This window comes from Electrophorus electricus, chromosome 11 (genome assembly GCF_041902795.1).
Source record: "Electrophorus electricus isolate QZ-2024a chromosome 11, ASM4190279v1, whole genome shotgun sequence".
Taxonomy (NCBI): domain Eukaryota; kingdom Metazoa; phylum Chordata; class Actinopteri; order Gymnotiformes; family Gymnotidae; genus Electrophorus; species Electrophorus electricus.
Genome location: NC_137507.1, coordinates 9,350,001 through 9,375,747, shown reverse-complemented (window position 1 = coordinate 9,375,747; position 25,747 = coordinate 9,350,001). Strand labels below are relative to the sequence as shown.

Below are 25,747 nucleotides of genomic sequence, written 5' to 3'. Positions count from 1 at the left end.
GGTACACAGAGTTTCTAGAGAAACAGGATGTTTCGGACAGAGGGCCTTCATCGGCTGTTGGTGAATAATTGATAACCTGAACCAAATCTTATTTAACAAGCAAAGTGAAAGCCTTTCAGAGAGTGTGCCGATACACATGAAAGCCAGGACTGAAACCTGGGATTATTCCACGAAATACTGATTTCTGAACTCTTGCAAAAGTTAAAACATTCCTATTTTGCTGTTTAAAAATGAATATGAGCTTGCAAAGAAATTGCATTGTTCAAGGAATTTGGGAGAAATGTTGAAACTTACTCATACTTATAAAGGGCAACAGCAGAGAAAAGGAGTTTTGCAGTAGTCGAGCATACATACACATACACCGGTGACATTATAACCTCCTGCCTAATATGGTGTAGGTTCATCATCATCATCAAGAACTGACTGTTCACTTGTTGCCTAAAATGTTTTACCCTTTGACAGGTTCTACCCCTTGACAAGTAGACCCTGTTACTTGTAGATTTGAATTTTAATCTACCTACACTTAACCAACCATAATTACTAAGTGAAATCAAATGTTTTAGATATATATTTTTATGTTCCAATATACTCATATACCATAGTGTGCAGTAGGATAAAGCATTATAAAGTGGGTCCCCTCTATGCAGGCAGACTACTGCTGGACACTGAAGAGGGACGTTCCTGAGGCCAAATATAGGGAAAAACGTATACTATTATAAATAAGTTTGTACATATTTTAAGTGTAAGAGCAGCCTTACTTAAGAATAAGCAATATATACTGGATGTAAAACTGAATTGCCCTGTCAATTAAAAACTATGCATGATAGAAAACTTCTAAAAGCTCATTCGAATTCAACAGAAAACTACTCTATAACTAGCTTGTTCAACATACATTTACATTTTAGAATAAAATACATCAAATGTAAAATAGAACTTCTTGTCTTCTTAAAATCCAGACTTTTGTTTTTGGTCCATTACGTCTACCTGTTCCACTAATTTTTGCAAACTTCTTTCATCTGTTAAACTCAGGATGAATGGACTCTACCATTTTATCAGGAGGGGGCAATATGAGTCATGTTTTAAAAAACAAAATACTTTCATGAATATAATTTTATTATTGCATGAAATGATGTACTGCTGTGATTACTATATGGTTCAACTAACAACAAAGCTGCAGGAATGACCGTAACAAAGCTATGCATTCGGTTTGAACCATTTCATTCTCAAATCAAAGAATCTATCTTGTAAATATGCGCACTTGAGATTACAGTAGAATTGTAGGCTTCCAAATGAAAGACAGCACTGCTAAAGTAATATAAACACTATAGAAAATTCATAAATCAAATTTAATCTCTGTTGGAAAAACAGCAAATGCAAACAGCGAATATAACACTGTTGCAATAAAAAATACTGTTATCAAGGATGTTACACCAACATACAACATAGCTGAATGTGAAAGGCAGGAGTGTTGATGTTTGACTCTTGAATCGGACTGCCTGTTGCCATTCACTCAACCATTATGAATATTATATTGCATAATTATGAATATTACATTGCATAATTATGAAAATTATATTGCATAATTAGTGATGCAATTACTGTTACAAGTTCTTCTGCTGCTGTGAGCAAATGACACGTTGCACGCCACAAATCATTCAGAAAGATTCTAACCGGCTTCACAAGCCTTTCGACAGTAAAGCGCTAACCTGCATTAAAAGCTTCACAGTGTTTTTAAAAGCAGACGTGTTCTAGCAGCTCTTCAGACACACTACAGACACAAGTACCATCAACCTGGCTCCTGGAGACCTACAAGCCCGATTCTTCCACCCTCGTCAGCCAGACCTGCTCCAACCTCTCTGTGCTGTTTGTTGCAGATGAGCTCCATCTGGATGGGCAGGTTTTTTTAGATGGGAGTTTTTAGTTAGAGCAAAATTTGGTAAGAAGGTTTATCTCACGGAAGACGCCTGGTAAACTCTGAATTAAACCAAACCTGGGAACAGACGACATCACTTTGTGCATGTAGAATTTTCTACAGGGTTTTGGCAATGGATCTCTAAAGCGTAATACAGCTAAACACTTTTGATACACCTCTCAGCTCATCTTTACAGTGGCGGAGGTTTCATTTGAACTTGGGGGTGGGGGGGTGCACACTGCTCACCCCACCCAGCCTCAGTGTGAGCTGGAATTATTGGGACACACACACACATCCCCCCCGTCTGCCCTAAAACGTTCCTAAATTAAAACCTTTCTTATATTTTCCTGATCATGCCAATGGATTACAAGTCACTCTGTATTTCCTCTCTGGAATGGAACATTAATATACATAGAACAATACATTTTTGTTCTCTAGAAATGATATGTATGTATAGTAATGTCAAATGGGATCTGTGAAAGTGGTATGACTAGTAAAAGAAAGCGATAATAATGACAAATAGTTCATGAAGTGGCATGAACATAGAAACACTTTAGCTGGATCATATATTGTGTATGGGTTTACACTCTCCAGCCACTTTATTACACAGCTGTGTCTTGGAGGTCCACCTTCTGATATAAGCCACAGTTGACTGTGTCTGGACCACTCTAGACTCAGGAGCAACGTGACGCCTCAAAACCAGCAGAACACTGGTTCCATGACCCACAACCACACATTCACAGCATTTTGCCAGACGTTTATCCAAAAAAGCTTACAGCAGTACACAATTCAAACCTGTGAGGGTTAAGGGCCTTGCTTAGGGGCCCAACAACAGTACCTTGGCAACAGAGGAGCTTGAACCAGCAACCGCCTGATTACAAGCCCAATACCATAACCGCTGGCCTATAACAGCGCAATGTCTCACTGCTGAGAACGACAAAGATCAGATACTGACCAGTGCTGAGGGCTTGTGATGAATTCCAAAAACTAACAGATGAGCTACAGGCTGTAATCGTACATTTCTAACACACATGTACAAGACAGGTGTACAGGTGTAGTGTCAAATGATTGTAGGTAAACGTAAGTGTTTTGAGTGGCTGGTAAGTGTATGATATAGGAAAGAAGCTACCTTAAAATAGTGTAAAAAAACCCCCCAAAAAAACCTTTCATACCAGATGCTTTGGCAATCACATACTGGCAGTGTCTTGTGGCTCTGATGCCAAAATGAAGAACACAGTGATCCATGTTGTTCACGCAGCATAATTTTACCACACCATTCATTCAACACTTGGAGGTCACAGAGCTGCCGTGGCATGGATAAACAAAATGTTCCTCTCTGAGGATAAAGGCATGTTCTGGAAGCAGACCGATAGAAAAATGTAGGCAAAAACGTTTGGCCTGGCAGGGGGCACTCTTTTGTTGTTTTTTCTTTTCACTCCCAGATCAAACTGGTTGTGAGACGAAGTCTGACCAGTGTGGTGGACGAAGCACGCAACCCACAGTCCTGCCAAACACCTGCCGGTCCTGCCCGAAGTCCAAGGGCAGCATGGGTTTCCTGTCAGTACTCCACCGTCACCGCTTTGGTCCGGAGATACTCATGAAGTGCTTCCTCACCTGCCAAAAAACAGAACAGACACAAGCGCCTGTCAGTTAACCACAGCGCTGGGGCAGAGACACCAGAGGCGTGCGGATATGACCCCTGGGGGTCCTTCCTGGGTCCCTCACCGAGGTCCTTCCCGAAGCCAGATTGCTTGAAGCCCCCGAAGGGCGCTGCCACGTCCGTTTTGTTGTAGGTGTTGATGAAGACGGTTCCCGCCTCCAGCCTCTCGCTGACGTACATGGCCTTGTTAATGTCCCGCGTGAACACCCCAGAGGCCAGGCCGAATTCAGTGTCGTTCGCTCTGCTCAGTACTCCATCCACGTCACTGTGGAAGGGACAGCAGACGTCGGAAAGCACTCATTAATAATCTCTCTGTCTCATTCTTAACATCACGTCCTGCAGAGCCGTGTCTGTCAGCAGACTGAAGCCGGCGATGGTGTCTTACCCGTCCTTAAACTTGGACACCACCATGACGGGACCAAACGACTCCTCTTTAGCAATGAACATGTGATCCTCTACATCCGTGAACACTGTTGGTTCCATGAAATATCCTGCACAAAAGGACACGCGGCAATGAGCATTATGCGTTATGACTTCCTCTATAGTGTCTGACCTAAACGGGAATAGGATAATGGGAAATTCCCAGGAATACGCTGAGCATCCACTAGATAGGACACTATGATAACGACAACTTTAAAGACCAACACTCTTCGCGCGTAGTCTGTCATTTGGTTTCCGAGTCACTGAATCTATCTGTTGTGGGTCTGGGGTCTCACCAGGCCTGTTGACCTGTTTTCCTCCACAGATCAGAGTGGCACCTTCCTTCACACCAGTCTCACAGTACTCCACCAGCTTGTCCAGGTGGGCCTTGTGGTTCTGGGGGCCGTGGTCTGTGGAGCGGTCCAGAGGATCGCCAATCTTCATTTTCTTAATCTCTTCAACCTGGGCAGATGCCAGTAAAGCCAGTAAGCACTGCTGCCATAGGACTGATTGACATATTTCATCCTAGCCTATAATTATTAAACCTATCTGTGTGAACAGAAGTTCAGGATTAATCTTGCAGGGGTACTGGCCATGCCAGATGGATCACTTAACCAAGTCCTGGATGATTTTATTTTGATGTCCTACGGGCTGAATAAAGACAACTTTCGACTCATAAGTATAAATAAAATGATTTAATGAAAATGTTTCTAGTAATATAAATGAAGGGTGTTAATATACGTTTCACCTACCACCCGTCTGATGAACTCATCGTGAATAGACTCCTCCACAAACAGCCGACCTGCAGCTATACAGTTCTCTCCTTTATTAAAGTAAACGGAACTCATACCCTACATAGAAGCGCGCACACACACACACAGAGAAGCACAATAGATAAGAATGATTTCATCCATTTTTTCCCCCAACACATAATTTTTGTAAGCCGTCCTATAGCACTTTTTCCTTCTCACCATCCGCACAGCCTTGTCCAGGTCACAGTCACTGAAGACGATGAGGGGGGATTTGCCTCCCAGCTCAAGTGAGACCTTCTTCAAGTTACTGACGGCACAACTGTGGCAGGAAATGACATCACATTAACAGGGCGCACTTTCAGAACTAACGCTCTGCAGGTTGTGGAGCGTTGGCTTTAATCTGGAATTGTTTGGTTGGTGATTTGAACTACCTCTTCATGATCTGTTTTCCAATGGGGGTAGAGCCGGTGAAGCCCAGCTTACGGATATCAGGGTGATCAGATAACCTCTGACCTACCAGACCGCCTGAGACAGAGATTCCTCATCGTCATCATCGATGTCAAACACCACAGTGAGTTTAAAAGTACTGTGCGGAGATCTACATGCACAGAAGTCAAAGAGAACACTAAGACAGGCCTATAGGTGAGCAAGCACCAGGTGCGGGTCTGCTGGGATTACCTGATCCAGGTAGGATGTTTATCACTCCTTTAGGAATGCCTGCCTTCACCGTCAGCTCCGCAAACTTCAACGCTGTCAGAGGAGTCACCTGCGTTGCAGGTAGAGGTTTATTTGCTTATAACTTGATTCGGACATACCCAGTACCAAGGCCTAATAAAGTGTGAAGTGTGAAGTGGATTTGTTGGGGGAGGTGTGCGCGTCACCTGAGCAGGTTTTAGGACGAGTGTGTTTCCAGCGGCCAGACAGGCTGCACTCTTCCAGGCTAGCATCATTAGAGGATAGTTCCATGGGATCACAATCGCACACACTCTGAGTCACACAGAAAGAGAAACTACAGCAGTGTGCTACATATGCAAGTCCATATTTTTCTCAATATCCACATGGATCCTCACACTCACCCCAGAGGTTCTTTCCTGGTGAAGGTCAGGTTGCGGTTGGGTCGGGCCTGGTTAATGGGTATGGTTGTGCCCTACAGAAGACACAGAAGTAACACAAAGCGAAATCTGGACGCGATATTATTCGTTACAAAGTCACGTATTACATAGCATCGAAGCACAGCCTAAAACACGCGCACACCTGAATCTTGTCACACCAGCCTGCAAAGTATCGGAATGTCTGAATGGACATGCCCACGTGTGTCTTGAGTGCGAGCGTATACACAGCGCCAGAGTCGATGGCTTCGATGGTAGCCAGCTCTTCCTGGTGCTCCTCCATGAGGTCAGCCAGTCTGCACGCACACAGCAGTAGGCACAGACATCGGTGTGTGCGGCGTGCACTCGCTACGAAGGGACGTTAAAGGAACGATCGCCGCACTAACAACAAAGGCAGTCTGAGACACTTGAGGATTTCAGCACTGGCAGTGTGGTGTGGCTGTAAACGCGCAGGGGCAGGGTGGGGCAGGGTGGGGCAGGGTGGGGCAGGGCAGACCTGTATAGCAGCCTGCCACGGTCGCGCTGGTTCATCTTGCCCCAGGGGCCATCTTCGAAGGCTTGTTTGGCAGATGCCACTGCTCTGTCCACATCAGCTACAGACGCAAATGACACCTTACAGATCACCTACAGGGCAAGACCAAAGCGCGCACACACACACACACACACACACACACACAGACATATGTTAGACATGCGAGGATACAAGAGCATGTGCATGCTCGTGTGTGTGACTTACAGAGCCGTCGGTGGGGTTGACGGTGTCGTAAGTCTTTCCGTTTTCTGCATCCTCAAATCGCCCATCAATGAAACACTGGTAAGGCATCTTAAGGGTCATGTTATTGATATCTTTTGTTGCCTGGAGAAAGCAAAAATACCACATGCAACCTCAGATGCATCTAACGACAAAAATATCATTAATGTCAATAATATGTAATGGCATGTTTAAATGCCTGGATAAAGTGAGTGTAGAGTGTTAAGAGAGAGAGAGTGTGTGTGTGTGTGCACGGCACTGACATAACTGACGACCAGCTCCTCCTCCTGGTCCTCTCCTCTCAAACGTCGCACGAACATCTGAACGAACTCCTGGAAGGAAGTGGCCATGTACACGTCCTCGTTCTGCAGCGGCACGCCTGCACACTTCTCTTTGATCTCTTCCACTAGCCTGACGAGGCAGCAAACCAGCAAACCCACAGCCCAACAAACAGCTGCGTTAGCCAGAACTGACGGTAACGAAACACTGAAATTCAGACCTTAGGATGATGGACTGTACAAAGATTCTGCTATATTTGAAAATCTTAAATAAATGTGAATATTATATAAAACCAAGATTGTGTTGTTCTAAGGATAGAGAATGTTAAAGATACAGCAGATCAGACGTTTATTAGACAGAAGATCAAACACAGAGGTCAGACTTACCTGACAACATCCATAGATGCAGCCCCAGACTTAAAGAAATCAGTTGTGTCCTCAATTACATTCACATTACTCAGAATTCCCTTCCAGATCACCTGAATTACAACAGAATATACTGATGTACGGGCCTGTTTGGTCACATTTCTCTCTGTTCTACACAAATATAATATACTGATTTGTGTGTGTCCAACAGCCACAGCCACACACACACACACCCTGATCTCCTCTGCCATCTTCTTCTCTTCCTCAGTCAGCTCCACACTGGTGGTATCTCCTGGTGAGAAGTATCTGGCAGCTGGAATCATCTTTCCATCTTCAAACTGCAGACTCCTCACCTGAAGCTGCTCAAGCAGATTAAAGCAGAACCACAGTGATATAGAACCGCAATTATACAGAATCACAGTTATATACAACCACAATTATACAGAACCACAGTTACACAGAACCACAGTTACACAAGTGTATACAAATTTAATCATATAGTAATCATACTATGGGCTGACTGCAGTTAATGCATGAATGCATCAAGGTCCTGTTTAAAGTCAGTGTTACTGCAAACAAGTTCCCTTACGAGCCACTGAATCCTGTGTCAAATATGTTTAGCATATTCCCGGAGGTTTTAATGAGTCACATGTCATTGAAATAATAATTTCTGCTGTCATTTCTGTGTGTGTTGGTGTGTGTGCTGCTCACCGCTTTGCTGTCAGAGCCAAAAAGCACAAGGCCTGAGCTGGTGATGAGTCCAGGCTGCGATGCACCCTCAACCTCCAGGGGCCGACCTCCAGGAACCGAGCCGTTCAGCATTAACGAGCCATACAGTGTCACGGGCTGCAGAAAGCAAGACGCATCGTGTGGTGGTTAGTGTGTGTTTAGAGAAAAAGTGACCAATGACAGTGTAGGGGGTGTGTGTAGGAGACTTGAGAGAATTATCGTGTAGGGGGTTTGTGTAGGAGACCTCAGAGAATGACGGTGTAGGAGGTATGTGGAGGAGACCTTCTCTGCTGAAGTACTGTGAGCCAGCACATCTGCATGCCTTGTGTGTACCAACCCCTGCATGCACACTGATGGCACACACCTGGCCTTGGATGACTGCCCATGCTCCTGGGACCTTATCATGGCCACGGATCCAGTTGTGGATGGCTTCAGCAGGCTGATCCAGGTTCACCTGTGGAGAGCGAGCGAGAGCACAGTGAACATGAAGTAGGTGCAACCACTTACACAACGTTGCTGGTAGTGCCAGCGCTCACATGTCCTGGCAACAACAATAGGCATGGCAAATGGAAGAGAAGTTCAGATCACATAGTTACTTCAGCAGACATTTGCTACACAAATTTCAAGTTTCTTAACGTTCTTAAAAGTTATTTTTTAAAGTTTTTTTTAAGTTTAAAAATAGTTATTCAAAAATGCTTTGAACTTTTATATAGACTAGACTGCGAAGAGCTACGTGCTGGGCACTCTGCAGAAGTACAGACCCAAAGAAATCTGATCCTGACAGACCATTACAATCTCATCTGACAAAGAATTCTCAGATAACAAGCATAGCATTATTCAGATTAGCCATAACAAAACTGACTGTCATGCCTGGTTCCTTTCACACACTGAAACTGTACATTTCTCTGTCTAGAATCGACAATTTAGTTTTAAAACACTCTATGACTTGATTTACTTCTCAATTAGCATTTTTTTAAAAGTGGATATCATTAAACATTACGCTGCTTGCTTAGAACACATATCTGTGTTTCAGAAATGAAAAACAATCTCTTATTCTGAACTTATTAAACTGAAGTTGCATCCTTTGAATTTTAGGACACAGAAGTGTGCAGAGCACTGACAATTAAAAACACGACACTAAACTTCTCTCCATGTCAGGGAAAAACACTCTTTAGACTGTATCCATCCAACCCCTCGGCACAGTATTATAGCATGTTTCTAGGTACACTAATTACTATCATGGCCCAAGACCGATAACGTTTGGGATAGTGTGTGTGTGTGTGTGTGTGTGTGTGTGCTACCTTGGCATTCGATTTCTTTTGGATGCCTTCATAGCTGGCTCCCTCCTCTGGCTGAGGGATCCTGGGTGCTTTGCCATCAGCGACGAGCTGCACAGCCTCCACCTGAAAAACACATTCATGCAGCTGAGTAGCAGTGAGTCTGTATCAGCGTTGCAGACGTTTTCAGAGGTCTTTACAGGCAGACTGCTGCTGTAGCGTCTGCGGGTGTGGTCACCATGGCTTTGATGCCCTCTGGAAAGAGGAAGCGGTTGTAGAGTGTGTCCACGGTGTCGTTGGGCTCCACATCACACTCCTTCTGCAGCAGGATGGGACCGGTGTCCAAACCGTCATCAGCCCAGAACACAGAGAAGCCTGCCTTCTTATCTCCCTCGATCAGAGTCCTGCGCACACACAGACAATACGAACAGGAAGACAAGCACTAGTCTGCCAGTATAATAATGTTCTTATATGGTTACTTCTACAAAGTGCTCTGTGTGTCTTCCTGCTAATATTTCTGATAGTAACATTTTCAGATGTAACACATATGAACATTATCAACTACACCTCAAGGTTGGAAGAGCCTTCCTCAGAATCTTTAATTATTTTCTACTTACCCATTTTAAAAATTCCCCTAACCATAAACCATGAGAATTTTATAATTCCCCTTCCCCTAATCCTACAATCCTACATCCTTTGGTTACATTTAGAATATCCAGGCACCCGGAAGGAAATCTCAACTTTCTGAACCTGAAATGTTTCTGAGAAACTGGTTATGTTTTAGGGCTATGTAAAATAACCATATATATGATTATATGTACAAAATACATGCTGTGACAATGTTACCCCCCCCCACACACACACACACACACACCCACACACACACAAGCACACCCACACCCACACCTACACACATCTCTCACCAGTTGATGGCAGAGGCCCCCCTGTGCTTGGGGAGAATGGAGGGGTGGTAGATGATGGAGCCGTGTTTGGGGTAGTTGATCACTGTCATGGGGATGAACTGGGAGCAAAATGGCATGACGTTGAGCTCGGCTCCCACGGCTTTGTAGGCCTCCACAACCTCTGCAATCGGCTCGCCCTTCACACGCCAGCGGGGGAACTTGAAGACCGGCGTGCCGTCTTTCTCTGCCACTGTGGCTGGGGGGTGCGTTTAACACACAGCAGCAGAGCCGGTAAGGACGTGACGCCGTCCACCAGAGTGCAGGTTTCGCAACAGGAATAAAACGGGCTGCATGCCTAAACTGAGCTGCTAACGTGTGGCCACCAACGTGTTTTGTGGTATAAAAATATGTCATAAGAGACTAGTCTGGCTCTTTAACTGACTAGCGTAGCATATGTCAGCATTGGGTTGGTTATGCGCGTGAGGATCAGGGCTGTTCACCAAGTTGATCATAACCCACACGAGTGGGAGATGTTTATACTCCACTGCACTTCGCTGCACTGGGGCCTGTTCATGCAGGCCCGGAGTACTTAGATATCGCTCACAGGTTCAGGGCACAGCTAAGAGATGCGCTCTCTTGCACTGACGTACAACTGCATCAAGTAAACAATATAGAAACACACTTTCTAACTTAGGACAGAAAGGACGTGTGTGTGTCTGTGTGTGTGTATGTGTGATCAAAGATGTTTCATCTCACTGCTTCTTTTAGCTCCTGTGGTCATTACACAGGACCAGCTGGTCCAGTGTATTCCTTGACAATAACTGCACATACCTCCACACACTCACATTATCTAGCCTTTACAATGGGAATTTAAATGGGCTTCATCTTAAATTACACAGAAGACTGATTCTGTTAGCAATTATTATAAAATACTAACAGCCTTAATTGGCTTTTCAACTATTTTCAACTATTCAGAGTCATTTAAAATATTCAACGAGGAACCCAAAATAAAAGGATGCCTGTCCCTGAAGGAAGGCTCTGAGCCTGAGAAGTGAGAATCTAAGGAGGGATACCATCAAGATACCACTGACCCCCGAGGCTTTGTGAAGCCCTTTTATACGCAGAGAATAATCTGATGGTGAATCTGCCGATCACTGATTGGCAGCTTGATTGGCACTGATTGGCAGCACTGCAAGCGGCCCTATATAGGAAGGCCAGTATTTCTTTTCGTATTTGTCCATTTACTCTCTGTCTCTACTGGGTCTCTCTTCTACACTGCCTCTCCTTAGTCAAACTGAGGTAATATGCTTTTCAAACAGCCAGAGGTGGGTAGTGTAGCATAAAACTATGTTCCCATTTTATTATTTCAATGAAATAATAACTGGGGATTATTATCTTTGAAAAGTAGCTCACCGATAAGGAGCAGAAGTGAAGAATACGATAAAAAGAAAACAACTCAAATGCTGACTTACATGTATGGATGTAACGTAATACTTTAGGACATGCAGAACCTATTAACATCGCAGTTGACGTTTCTCAGGTGGCATCTCAAAGTGAGAGGTGTGACCAACAACAAAGGCGCTCGGACAAAGTCACCATCAGAGCACAATGAGATTAAATGCAAAAATAAAATTAGCATTTAACCGTGACTACAATATATCTTTAAAAAGTAGAATAAAACATACATCTGTGAGAATAAAGAAATTAAAATATGCAGGAAAGTACAAATATTTCCATTTTACACTTTTAAAGTTGTTTAAAGAAAACAAGCAAATGTAACTAATTACAACCCCACGACACAAACACCCAATAAATCTTCTCTGTAACGTGGTTGCCGTCTGTGTAAAGTTTAACAGGAATATCCCCGTGTGCTCTGGTTTGGGACAGTCCCACCTGCTCATTTCTAAACTCAGTGTAGCCCCTGGAGTCCTGCCACTCACCCAGGGGGTCCGCTTTGCCATCCTTATCCGGAACAGTGAACACACCCACCACCTTATGGCCCTGCTTGCGGAGGCCCGTGTACACCTCCTGTCCGAACAGGCTCTGGCCGATCAAGGCGAGGTTCAGCTTATTTTGGAGTTTGGCCTGTGAGAAGCAGGACACAGGAGTGGATCACTTACAGTTGGCATGCAGCAAAACTAGTCAAGTCAGGAAAGGCATTTATTTACGTTATTACGTTGTGGTTTTTTGTTGTTGTTGTTGTTGCCTGCGTGTTACGGCTTGTAATAAGCCGTTATTGCCTTTTGGGCGCAATAAAGTAAATAGCTAGCTAGTTTCCTGAACGTGGTTATGCACAGGTAATGCACTGGAGCTCGGGTGAGAATCTTTAAATGACGCCCAAAATGTGCCACTTGCAGATAGTGAGACTTCTCGACAAAGATAAAGGCTTGTGACTTCCATGAATGTAACGCTAGCTAACATAATAGGACAGCGTCCAGTGTTGCCAAATATGTGCCACTGTCATTTAACTAGTATTACATTTGATGTGCAGCTACAAGCGCTTACTCGATAGGCAACGGGATTTTCGCCAGTTGCTCATGCAACTGATCGGAGAGATGTCTCGAGGTAACCTGACCACAAGCTGCCTCTACTGGAGTAGCGGAGTGGAGCAACGTGGCGATCGCCTATCCAGGACCGGCTACGCCAGCCAAGCTAAAGCTAGCTAAAGTAGCTCCTCTTGCCTTCAAACGTCGCATTTACACCGAGAGGTCGTTGATTTAACTATCTAGATCGCAGTGCTCTAAATGTCTCCAGCTGAGCACCCAAGTGCCCAGGGTAAGACAGATTTCGCTGACAGATCGGAGAAATTTCACATCCGCTTTGCTGTAGCTGCAGCCCGTCGCTCGTTCCACTGCAGCGGGGTTTATTTATAGCTCCAGCTTGTTAAACTGTGCATGCATTGACTATCCAGCTTGTTAAACCTTTCGCGCATTGATGCAGCAATCATTCGATTTAACAGGGAAACAGCCAACGTTAGCACACAGACGCAGTATCAACGTTTACTCACATAGCTTGTAGAGAATTTCCTAATGACCGTATTAGCCGCCCACAGCATGTCAAAAAAAAAATGTGCAAACGTTAAAACTAGACACCGAATTAAAGTCCAACGTGAGCGTTAAACACGCGCTTGCGACGACGCACACGCGCTTGTGAGCGTATCGGTGAGTGGCAGCGCAACAGCCGTCGCGAGGGGCCGCGCGCGCGTCCACGTGTATCACCCCAAACAGCTGTTGCATACACCCTAACATTCACAGAGACCTTATATTAGACAAAGTGTAGCAAAGGTGATTGTGATTTTTTAAAATTGGTTTACGCATACGTTTGGTGTGAGAAGCGTTTATGCAATCAGCGTGACATTGGAGTCGATGTTTTTTTGTCCTGTAGAGCCTCACCTCCTTCCCACACCACTGAATTAGCATAATCATTGTTTCTACTGTAGTTAGACCAGGTCAAGGCCAGAGAAAGAGGTTTCTATTACTGCTATTATTACATGTTTACTACTAGCGAAATATAACAAGAAGATGCAGTAGCCTAGAAATGTGTCAGTTAAATAACTGATGGTGAGAACATACATTCATATTTCACACAGGTTTTTCACTACAGAGTCTGTGATGTGGCTTATGCCCACACCACGTTGTAATCAGGTGGAGCAGTTATAAAGATCAGTACTAATAATAACCTCTAATCAGACAGCAATTTGGCCTTATGACTCAGATCAGATCACCAGAAACAGGTTCCCATCATGCAAAGGTACATGTCATATTGTATCGTATTCTTGATTACTCTGACCAAACTCTTTTTAAATTTTTACTTTCGTATGAAGTTTAACACAGACTTGGTTGTGGTTATATCCAAATACATTTTTAGATCAGTGTCTCTGACTGTGTGTCCCTGTTTTTAAATACGTGTGTCAGTACATCTAACATGATAATCTATCAGTTATAGATGACTAATCAGTAATATATTGATATGAGTGAGCAATCACAGAGAGCAAGTTTCATTATACAGTATAACCAGAGCAGTCATCTCCATCAGAAAGAACTAGCCACAGTAACACACTTTGCAAGGTGAATGAAGAGAATGTCAAAGCCTACAACTATTCATGTCTCAGGTAACCTCACTTTTTCATACCTGTATTAAGTTAATTATTGGTAATTGTCTATTGTGTTTAAGCAGTCATTTCATGATTTTAAAAAACAAGATCAAAACAAAGTAATTTATTCATATGAACACAGTAGAATTCTTTTGTCATTAAACTGAGATCTTGGAAGAAGAGCACTGCTTCACCTCACGGAAACATGCAAGCAAATCTAACATTCACAAACACCTCGCAGAATGAACAGACTGGATGTGGAGCCAGTTGTGCATTAATATATTTACATAAAATATACAGTATTCCATTATAAGTTGGGAAGTATGCAACAAAACCTGAAAAAACAAAAGAACTGTCAAGAATTAAACGAAGTTCAGTGATCATCCTTCACTTAGTGAAGAGACTTTCAGCTCTCACCTCCAATCGAAATCAGGTCCTGGATTCTGTAATCACTTGCTAACCGAACAGTTAATTTTTGTTTTTGTCACACCAGACTCCAGGGTATAGAGAGTGAATAATATCTGTAGTTCTCAGACCTTAAGAACTGTGGTTTGAATACCTCAGTGTTATAATACCTTATCTTTAAACAGCAGTGATGACAAACTCCAGAACAGCGTTTGTGGTGATGTGGTGTCTCGTGTTCTGTCAATACACAGCAACGCTTCCTCTGCCACTTTGGCTTCAGATCCAGTGCGGCAGCTGAGGACATCACAAGAAACAAATCCCCGCACCAAACTGCACACCGCTGCATATCCTTCCAAGGGGGAATGGAATGATACCATGGTTTCCACAATAATACATCACAGTGCATTATAGCCTCTTAACAATATACTAAATAGTTCATTTCAATACACCTAATGTTTACCTGTGTCTTTAGTCTATGCTGCTTATTCAGCCTTATGATGGTACTGACACTACTTTGGTCCTCATGTTGAGAGACAAGACTTTGGATACAAATGGCACATTTAGAATCAACTTGAGATGTTCTCTTAGCGCTTGTAAAAATAAGACGCAAGTGTATAGCCTGTTATTTCGTCCCTCTAAATGGTGTACATTGAAAAGACTGGAGTTCCCTCCTGGTGTACCAGATATGGGCTGTCATCCTTGTTTCAGTCCAAACATGCCACACAACAAAAACTGTACTGCTGGCCACAGTGTGTTTATGCAGTTACCTGCCTCCATGGTGGATACCCATGGGAATGCAGTAATTGAGTTCTAGCCTTGCAATATTTCCCAGTCGAAATGTGAGGCCCGTTCCGTAAGACCAGCGGATACACTCCGCTAGCTTCTGCAAGTTGGCATGCGCACCCTCCCCTGAATACACAACGTGAAACCCAGAAACTCAGAACAAAAACCCAGATAGCATCAGTTTTAGGCAAACTTGCATCACCTTAGAAGAAGCAAACATGCATCACCTTAGTCATTAGAGAAACAGACGAATGGGGGTCTGTGAATACAAAGTCAAGCACATCAGCTTAACAGGTGAATTGTCTGTCCTTGTTTCCATCAAATTCAAACTCCCCCGCCTTGGCATCCAAATACAACTACCCCTCCCTCGCCTCGGCATACAACTACAACTACAAATGAACCATGTGTATGGTATCTGCCACAGGAGTTAGGAATAAAATACTGACCATAGCTAAGGTTGCAAAGGTTCCCAGCATTAAGGAAGAAATGCATTCTGAAGAGGCCTCCCCAGGTGGAGGAGATCGGAAGGGGTGTGTACAAGTGAAGCCCACCGGCCCAGTATGCATCTCCACCCAGGTAGTCACCTGACCAGGTAACGAGATAGACAGATTTAATAAAAGGATCGAACCCATTTTGAACACAAGAAATGGAGAGAAGTTTTTATCCATGAAGCTGTTTGCTAGATGTGCATTGTGCATGCTGAGGGACCCACCTTCACTCTGAGGGCCAATATTGTACAACCCAAATCCTCTCAGTAGTTGGACCGCCCAGGTAGAAACTAACAGAAATAAAATCACACAGAGTAATGAACATTATGTTGAAGGCTTATAAACCATGCACCTCCAGGGCACTCAGTGTTGCCCTTAGAAACCTCCAATAAGTGCACATTTGTGTCCAGTGACAGCTTCTAACACACACGAGCAAGGCTGTTGCCACCCTGGAGCTGTTGGCTGAATGGCTTAGCTGTGTCTCGAGATGCCTGGAGGTCCCTAAGATTTTCATGAGGAACCTCTACTATATCAGTGATGATTGTTTTGTTGTGTTTGAATGTGTACATTTATGATTTAATTTGGTTTGCATGTGAATGCTAGTGGTTTGTTGTGACTATGAACAGGGGTGAATAAAGTATATTTGCAATACAATTCCAATAATTTTATTAAATTGGAGTTCCAATTTACATTCTTTTACTAGTTCCTGTACTTTAAATTCAATGCCTCGCACTGCAGTTGTAGGATTTTATATACAGACTGAAAGAAATGTGGCTCTTGGAATACAGAATCAAAGAAATACCTATCAGCAATGGAGACTGGTCGATCACCAATGGGAAATATCATTCCTCCCCTGAGAGATGCAGAAAACACCTGAAAGACACACGAACCCCAACCATTCCCACCGACGATTTATTTCCAACTCCCTCTCAAAACAACCAGATTTAGCTCGGCGATGACTCTTCCAAAGATTTTCCCATGGCTGACTCACAAAGTCCCAGAGGAAAGGACTGTTCAGCTGCAGCTCAAGATCCTCCTTCAGAAGGCTAGCGTCTCCGCCCGTGTAACCCGCCAGCTCCTGCAGCAACACAGCACACATCCTCACCTCAGTCGCACACCTGAAGTCGAACCTGCAGCCTGTGCAGCTGGCAACAAAACACGCAAAAGTCATAAATGGTGCTGAAAATGGTCCAAGTTGCCAATGTTGTCCTGCATCCTGCAAAGCTCTTAGTATCCCACAAACCCGGCTGATCTGCAGTAAGGCCCCTCTTCTTGGAAACAGACGACAGTTCCGGGTGTCTAGCACCATGGTGTGCTAAAAAGAAATTAAGAGGTGGCAGAGATTTTTAGACATCCGCAATCTGTTCTAAGGCTGCCATCACAATTAAACCAGCAAGCCAGCTATCAGCAGTATATAGGGATAGCACCATTATATGCAAGCATTATTAAATAATAGTCCCTTAATATCAATCCTACTTGAGAAAGGAATCAGTGTAACTATTTTGGTTTTGACCTTTCTTTTATATTATTTTTAATTTATAAATACAAACACCAGGAAACCTTAAAAAAAAAAAATCCATGAGGAATCCATAGAAAAAAAACATTTCCCTTGCAAATTCAAATCAAAATCAACAAGGTAACCAATTTCTTATGGTTCCACATGGTAGTCCGAAGATGTTTTAATCTGCCAGAGAATATATTTTGGGTGGAATTCCTTAGTAACCCGTCTGTGGTCCGAGCGTCCAGAGGGGGAGAACGTACAGAAAGGGCACTTTTGAGCGCGAGGCCACTTTCTTCACGGACAGCGAACAAGGCGACACGTGCCAGGCAGCCCAGGTGTTGCTACACCGCCTCCCACTTCAGAGTGTGGTCCGTCATCCAGACAGGGGACTGAGGAAGACAGAGTCCCCCCAAAAACCCTTATAGATCCAGGAGCATCAGGCCGGAATGAGGACCTATATGATGGATATGAAGTGACGTGCAGTCTTACGTTGACCCCTGTGGAAGCTCCCCTGTCAGTCTTCTTCAATGAACGCCATAGAAACTGCCTGGTCCCTTTGAAAAGGTTTAATGTGAGACTGCACAAACGTACATAGAGGATGGGGTTACTCAGTTAGTTCCTATGAGAGCTAATCCTATGGAGAAGCACCTAATTTCTTTTCCAGGAAAAAGGCATATGATTAGTAGACATATGAGTTGCGGCACTCTGTAGAGCTATAGCAAAACACCTGTAGACACTAGCATACAATTAAATAACATAGGGCATTTGAGTTAAAGAAACTTATTTTCCAAGACAAATATCCTCCCCACTCCCAGGTCTCAGTAAAACTGGTTGTAGAGTCATACTTGCGCTCAAAGCATCCTGGCTGAGGTTTAAAGAAAGACAAGCCATAAGAGGCCTCCTTAGTTCTGTGTGAGAACTGGAAGGTGAGCCTCTCTCCACGGCCAAATATGTTGGGCACCTTAATGCCAAGCACCCAGAGGAACATCATTTACATGAACAGACAGGTTTCGACACTCACCATGTGAACTATAGTGCACTGTCTGAGAAACTGCGGTAATGATAGGGCGTGATACAATGCGAGAGGCAGGGTTTGACAGTGTGTGTGCTTCATGCAGGTGTGTGTGTGTGTGTGTGTGTGTGTGTGTGTGTGTGTGTGTGTGTGTGTGTGTGTGTGAGAGGCAGGGTTTGACAGTGTGTGTTTTATGCAGGTGTGTGTGTGTGTGTGTGTGTGTGTGTGAGAGGCAGGGTTTGACAGTGTGTGTGCTTTATGCAGGTGTGTGTGTGTGTGTGTGTGAGAGGCAGGGTTTGACAGTGTGTGTGTTTTATGCAGGTGTGTGTGTGTGTGTGTGTGTGTGAGAGGCAGGGTTTGACAGTGTGTGTGCTTTATGCAGGTGTGTGTGTGTGTGTGTGTGTGTGTGTGTGTGTGTGTGTGTGTGTGTGTGTGTGTGAGAGAGAGGCAGGGTTTGACAGTGTGTGTGCTTTATGCAGATGTGTGTGTGTGTGTGAGAGAGGCAGGGTTTGACAGTGTGTGTGCTTTATGCAGGTGTGTGTGTGTGTGTGTGTGTGTGTGTGTGTGTGTGTGTGAGAGAGAGGCAGGGTTTGACAGTGTGTGTGCTTTATGCAGGTGTGTGTGTGTATGTGTGTGTGTGTGTGAGAGGCAGGGTTTGACAGTGTGTGTTTTATGCAGGTGTGTGTGTGTGTGTGTGAGAGGCAGGGTTTGAGTGTGTGTGTTTTATGCAGGTGTGTGTGTGTGTGTGTGTGTGTGTGTGTGTATGTATGTGTGTGTGTGTGTGAGAGGCAGGGTTTGACAGTGTGTGTGTTTTATGCAGGTGTGTGTGTGTATGTGTGTGTGTGTGTGAGAGGCAGGGATTGACAGTGTGTGTGTTTTATGCAGGTGCGTGTATGTGTGTGTATGTGTGTGTGTGCGTGAGAGGCAGGGTTTGACAGTGTGTGTGTTTTATGCAGGTGTGTGTGTGTGTGTGTGTGTGCACTGTGGCTCTCACCATGCTGCCCTCATTGTTACCAACCATGGTGTTATAACTGCCAGTCACTCTGTTCACCTCCGTCACCTAAAATGTCACATCCAGTCCAGTAGGTAGTGCATCCTTTCCTGAGAACCACAGCATTTAAACATTTAGCAACATAAGCCCAGCATTACAGCAGGATGTACAGGCCACACTTTGTATGGAGAACAATCTGGCACCCAAAGGGCCTACAGTACTAGTCAAAAGTTTGAACATGTCTTCTGTTTCTTTATTTTGTGTATTTTCCACATTTTAGAATAATAATGATGATGATGTCAAAGCTATGACATAGCACTAAAGTAAGTATCTTGCATGTAAGAAAGTGAATGAATACACGTACACACAAGTACACTTATGCAAGCACACACACACATACACACACACCTTCTGAGATGTCAATTAGTACCTCCACCTCTTTGAATATACCCAGACGGAGCAACCTCTGCCTGGCTTTGGGCGATTGCTTCATCACCTGCCCATTAGAAGCAGCTCTGATGTTCTACAAAGACTCACCATCTGAGCAAAACATCTAGACCTCATCACATCACTTACGTCAATGATGTTTTTGGCATTAAAGACATTTGAGATCTCATTGTCCAAGTAATCCTGTTTAGTTCTTCTTAAGCCTTGAATGTTCACATTCTGTACAACAATCTAAATGAGGCAAGAAGACAGAAAGCAAGTTTTAAAAATGTTGTCAGAGGGAAACAAAAAATAAGCTTTCCCAGAAAGAGAAACATTTGTAAATCGACATAATAACTAAAGTCCAACGTTTTGGACTGTGACAGCTGGAAACCCACATCTTTATTTTCTAGCATCTGCATCTTAGTTTCGTGCTCCACCTCCAACATTTCTGAGGCCAGACAGCGCCAGCGCAGTGGGAGAGTCTCCAGACACCACGACTGAACTCTGAGGACATGACAAAGGCCAGATGCTAGACATGCACACAGTATCCCGGCGGGTCTATTGCTCTCGCATGCACTGCCCTATGCTTACGTTTTCTCTCTTTTCTCTCTTTCTTGAATGATAACTTTGCAGTTCGTAATTTTGCGAAGTCACTGCCGAGAATGAAGCGACGTGCTCTTATTAATCGACGAACCCAGTGGCCCCCCGAGGATGATGTCATCACGCAAGCCTTCGCTGCGATTGGCCAGACGGAGTGACGTCGGTTTAGAGTGGGCGGTACCCAATTTGGCGCACTGCTAACCGCGCTTCGGTCTATGATTGGTCTCACATGGTTTATATTATGTTCTTGTTATTTTTGTTATTTCAAGACTAAGATAATCCCAAACGAAGATGAGTGTTGCCTGTGATAATATACTGTTCTCCGTCAATATTCTCGAAGGGTGTGGATATTAACAGCCTGTTAATCTGTAATCCCAGGGACAAGCAGCATGCTGTAATTGCAGGATTTAATGAAGAAAATTATGAAACTAAAAGAACAGTATCAGTTTTAAATACATGAGACTGTGAGGCTTACCTTCAAGCACAGTTAGAGTAACGATGCTTTTCTACGCTATTAAATCACAAACAAACTAGAAGGTATCCTTGCTGAAGTGACTGGAAGAAAGTTCTTGACTGTGATAAAACAACAAAATAGAAAAGTTACTTTAACACGCAAGTTTAAATAATATCACAATGTAACCTACTCATAATCCCAGATTAAAATGAATAAATGCAGGATCCATTAGAGAAGACATGTGAATAATGATATTTAGTATCTGGCAGAATTAGTAGCTAGCTAATAGACTTGGAAATATACAGTCAGTAAGAGAACGGTTCCCGTTGGCTACAGTGACCTGTAGAATGTTAGAACTCACTAGTACAGGACTGCATGTTCATAAGAGTTCCATAACAGATAATATACATAAAAGTGAGGTATGCAATCCTGAACGCTAGAGCTTCATCTCTCTGTACTCTGATGGTGATGAAGACCATTTACAGAGACCTAACTGTTGAGACCTTACAGAGAGCTAACTGCTGTTAAGACCTAACTGTTGAGACCTTAAAGAGAACTAACTGTTGTTGAGACCTTCCAGAGACTTAACTGCTGTTGAGACTCAAATGTTGAGACCTTACAGAGACCTAACTGTTGAGACCTTACAGAGACATAACTGCTGTTGACACCTTACGGAGAATTAACTGTTGAGATCTTACAGAGACCTAACTGTTGAGACCTTACAGAGACCTAACTACTGTTGAGACCTTACAAAGACCTAACTGCTGATGAGACCCAAATGATGAGACCTTACAGAGACCTAACTGCTGTTGAGACCTTAAGGAGACCTAACTATTGTTGACACCTAACTCAGATTTTCTACCCAAGGTGCTTTTTCCTGGGTTCATCAATAAGCTTGGCATCCGATTAGTCAGACCCTAGGCGATGCTGGCTGGAAACAGTGGCTGTTGCACTGGCTCAAAATGACATTCAGTTTATGAGTCAGCAAGCTGCCCGCAACCTGTCTGGAGTGACACACTTTCTGCCAGGGGATGTGCACACAGCCTGGCTCACCTTGGAAAGGGTCCCTTTGTACGTTTACACTGCAAGACATTTAAAACCTTTTGAATCTAAATGACCTATGTTACATGAAAAAACATTTTCCTAGCAAGTCTTACTTGTGGGGGAACTTACTATTGGTTTTGTATGTGGTCACTAGGTATTACATTATTTACTAGGTATTACATTATTGGACCACCAGAATTTTGCAATGACGTTTCTGCACTATTTTCAGCATATACCATATACAATTTTCAGATGATTGTATTTTTTGCACTCTATTTCGTCAGTATTATCTGTACCCATGTATTGAAAATACACTGTAACAACGACAGTAAAATGATCAAATCCTGTCAAAGACAAGCCTCCGTTCATATTGGTTGCCGCTTGTCTTGGGCTGTCGTGCTTCTTCTGTCTGAACAGATCTCTCTCAGACATCTATGAATAGTTTAGCAAATTGTGCCACAGTTAAATATTTGATCCATTACATCTGTTTTCCTATGTTTTAGGAAAAACAAAGGAAATGTTATTTATGTAGGTTAAGGTTCCAGAGCATAGAAGTAAGTATGTCGTAAAAATGTAAACTGAATGTATGAGTGCAAAAGGTACCTTTTCAAAAACAGTACTATAAACTCAACTAAATGTTACATTCTCTTTCTTAGGAATCATACGAAGCTGTGAAGAATAAGACTGCAGTAGCTAAAACTTTACACCTGGTTTGAAGATTTACACCTGGTTTGAAGATTTACACCTGGTGTGACTCTCGATGTTTTCACTGCAAAGATGAGGTTAGAAAACCCTGCACTGACTTCGAGTGTCCAGTATGGACTGTATCTTAAATGAAATCGTGAAATGATGCAACCTATACCTATAAAATGTTAGACTGATTATTTATTTTTTCAAATATGCTATTTGCACTTTTTTATTACACATTTTAAGGAAATGGATACACTGGTAAGAAGAAGAAAGGAAGCTAAAGTGGTTACTGGAAAGTGTCGACCTAGAAGACATATAATACAAAACACACAGAGACGATGACTAAATACGATTTATAAAAAAGGGAATGTGTGCAAAATACCGGATATATGCATAAACACATATCACAAAATGTTCATATATACTTGGGAAATAAATTGTGCTTTGTTTTTATTTTCCATTTGAGCTGTTAAATTGCTGTAAGATTTGTGATTGTACATCAAAGCTATATCACTTTAGAGTTCTACTATTGATTATGCTGTATCATTACTGTGTTATGCATGTGGTAAATACGATCACTTTTTCTAATAGTAATACTTCCACACGGTATATTCGTTTTGCTCAAATTTACTATCAGTGTAACGTAATTAGAATCATATAGCTTTACATCCTGTTTCCCACTTTACTTTCACTACATTGTATCACGGACTGGGATTTGTGAGGCATTAAAAAAAAAAAAACACCCGCCATAGCCCCCAGAATGCGCTATGCCCGGTGACCTTTCTTACTAATCTACTCTTTGCATGCCGCTTTCCCTGGAAATATTGTGACAGTAGGCCCACATTAGGCATTGACTCTTATTTGGCGTCCCATTCCCTGGAGTTCTTTAATTCCGCTTCTGATAAGACAGGTTAGATTTAGCGTGGGTTGCTGAGACTCGCACTGCACAGAGGGTTTTTCGTCGCTCATTAGTTTGACCAGCAGAGGGAAATATCTGTCTAATGGTTTACACACTAACAGGGAACCGCGTTTGCCACTGACTTTAAACTCGACGTGTCAAGAAATCAAACTATCTGTTAAGTTCTTTAACTTGAATTCGGGCAATTTAAAGTGAAGCTCTGCGTACTCTTATTCGTCTGCATATAAAGGACTTTGAATTACGTGAATGGAATGGAACACACACACACACACACACACACACACACACACACACACACACATACAAAGCCCTATCAAGATCCACTTTATTCTCTAATTCAGTAAATAGAAACAACCTGTAAAGATGTAATGAATTGTAGTAACTAATAGCCAATCTCAGATCACAAAATGTATTACAGATTATTTAAAAGCGTAAAGAACTGGTATTTACTAGACTCGGTAGTGCGTAATTTTACACATCTTTCCCAACGCTTCCAATTCATATAGTGTCAGCCTGGTTGACAGCGATCAGGGTGCCTTGTACTTAAAGCGATCGAGAATCTCTCTCTCTCTCTCTCTCTCTCTCTCTCTCTCTCTCTCTCTCTCTCTCTCTCTCTCTCTCTCTCTCCGTTCCTTACACCTCCAATCTCCTCCTCAAATTTGTGCAAGCCAATCAGCAGGCGTCGTAGGGCTTCGAGGTCTTGCGGTGCTCTGTCTGCCAGTACCAGAGCGGCTCCTCTTATCAAAGAAACACAGAACTAGAAAACTAGGCTCAGTCCCAGCTTTCACCATGGGAAGTGCACGCTTTTGCTGGGACTTCTATCTGCTTTTACTCCTCATAAATACTTGCCGTGTAATGGGAAATGTTGGAATAGAAGGTAAGCCCTCCTTTATCTTGCTTGCTTTATCTTTAAATTCATTTTAATGCAAAAAACAAACAAACAAACAAAAAAACTTTTCCTACCCTATCAGCATCGATCGATTTAGTATTTTTGCAATAATCCACAGGTACCTTTGCCATTATTTGTTTACGTTATATAAATAATATAATACAAACATTTGATAAATGAAGCTGTAAAGGCTATTTGTTTGTACACGGCCATGCTTTGGATAAAGACCTCAGGGAAGCCTAATTATAAGGTTGATCCGTTTCCAATAGCTTAATACGAAAGCGCCATTTAATTTAGTTGCGCATGTACCGAAAATGATCGTGCGATTTTGTTTTAGTGAGAAAAAAAATTGATGTGGAAACTCAAGGGGTCCATATGGCCAAGGGCCTGCACTGCTTGAGGTCCGTTACGGTCTGTGAAGGTATCGATCTGGCGGCGTATCGACCGCTCCTCGGGGGTCAGGCATGTCCTCCGCTCGGGCGCCTCGGAGTGAAAGCCTGGCCGTGCAAAAAGTCGATAACCTTTGACGGACAATAAAAGGGCACCGTCGTCTTTAAACCACGGATGATCTCCACATTTGGGGTTCCAGGTGGAATACCCGCAGAAAAGTGCGAGCAGAGGAAATTGGCGGCGTCGCGGTTCAGGTGGTTCAGACTAGAGTTATGCTGAGATGGAGCGTTTGTGTTTAAACCGTATAGTTTGCTTCAAGAAGGAAATAGACCAACCTTTCTATCTGCGCGGGTGACCTGTCTGACTCGGACCACCAGTTGTGGTTTGTTGGCTTTCTTGTTTTATGTAGCCGGGAATAAATTAAAAAAAATCTAATAACGACTGATGAGAAAGTAGACCTATATATATTAATGGATGAATGAATATTAGTGTGGCTGGACAGTGCAGTCATTCTTGGCAACTGTCATTTAATCTATTAATGTATTCATTTATACATTTATTATGTATGAATTATTGATTTATGTAGTCACTCTCTTCTTCATTCTATTTAGTTAGTAGAGTTTTATGTGAGTTTTAATGTATGTTAATGGTTATTAATCCCTGTGATGGTTATAAATTAGATGTGGCTATATGTAAGATGATAAGGCTGCGTGTACTTCCACTAGAGTGGTCTCACCCTGCGGTCGCAGAAATTGCTTGTTTTAATTAATGCCGTCTCATGACTAGCCTACCTTGCCAAAATTCAGCCATTATCTATTATAGAAAAGCCACAAAAAATTGTATATTCACCCAAATATGTTTCACGTTCCCGTGAGTGTCCAGTGACAAAGAATCAAATCTAAA

The 25,747-nt window shown here is 43.0% G+C and overlaps 3 protein-coding genes and 1 long non-coding RNA gene across 5 annotated transcripts in view; 2 read left to right on the top strand and 2 right to left on the bottom strand.

The window, feature by feature from the left end:
- Positions 1–1,095: 1,095 nt before the first annotated feature.
- Positions 1,096–13,346, bottom strand: aldh1l2 (aldehyde dehydrogenase 1 family, member L2). The gene is made up of 23 exons (XM_027021290.3): positions 13,164–13,346; positions 12,097–12,241; positions 10,178–10,412; positions 9,493–9,658; positions 9,279–9,380; positions 8,342–8,431; positions 7,960–8,094; positions 7,482–7,607; positions 7,270–7,361; positions 6,868–7,015; positions 6,590–6,709; positions 6,350–6,477; positions 5,999–6,149; positions 5,821–5,891; positions 5,626–5,731; positions 5,423–5,510; positions 5,176–5,269; positions 4,964–5,063; positions 4,745–4,843; positions 4,289–4,454; positions 3,958–4,063; positions 3,638–3,837; positions 1,096–3,526 (listed from the first exon to the last, which is right to left on the bottom strand). Exons 1-23 carry the CDS (start codon positions 13,209–13,211, stop codon positions 3,471–3,473), a joined length of 2,772 nt encoding a protein of 923 aa, XP_026877091.2. The 5' UTR covers positions 13,212–13,346; the 3' UTR covers positions 1,096–3,470.
- Positions 13,347–14,280: 934 nt separating this feature from the next.
- On the bottom strand, positions 14,281–22,045 carry samm50l (sorting and assembly machinery component 50 homolog, like). The gene is given in 11 exon segments (XM_081723883.1): positions 14,281–15,003; positions 15,422–15,563; positions 15,884–16,021; positions 16,150–16,192; positions 16,194–16,215; positions 16,728–16,798; positions 16,917–17,815; positions 17,916–19,539; positions 20,006–20,107; positions 20,254–20,362; positions 20,450–22,045. Coding segments are annotated over 7 exon segments (780 nt in total). The 5' UTR covers positions 17,235–17,815; positions 17,916–19,539; positions 20,006–20,107; positions 20,254–20,362; positions 20,450–22,045; the 3' UTR covers positions 14,281–14,957.
- Positions 21,863–23,271, top strand: LOC145659976 (uncharacterized). Its single transcript, XR_014126186.1, has 3 exons — positions 21,863–21,983; positions 22,613–22,738; positions 22,890–23,271. It is a non-coding gene; the product is annotated as an uncharacterized LOC145659976 (long non-coding RNA).
- Positions 23,272–24,293: 1,022 nt separating this feature from the next.
- Positions 24,294–25,747, top strand: part of scube1 (signal peptide, CUB domain, EGF-like 1) — a 62,123-nt gene continuing 60,669 nt past the window's right edge. For both annotated transcript variants that reach the window (XM_035528615.2, XM_035528614.2), the window contains exon 1: positions 24,294–24,442. In XM_035528615.2, the coding sequence (XP_035384508.1) occupies positions 24,355–24,442 (88 nt within the window). In that variant the 5' untranslated portion in view covers positions 24,294–24,354. The remainder of the gene's footprint in view (positions 24,443–25,747) is intronic.

Excerpts from the sequence above, each read along its gene's own strand:
- aldh1l2 (XM_027021290.3), bottom strand. The coding sequence starts at position 13,211 with ATGCTGTGGGCGGCTAATACGGTCATTAGGAAATTCTCTACAAGCTAT. Across the intron at positions 12,242-13,163 it reads GGAAATTCTCTACAAGCTAT|GCCAAACTCCAAAATAAGCT; the intron begins GTGAGTAAACGT and ends TGCTTCTCACAG. Across the intron at positions 4,064-4,288 it reads AAAACAGGTCAACAGGCCTG|GATATTTCATGGAACCAACA; the intron begins GTGAGACCCCAG and ends CCTTTTGTGCAG.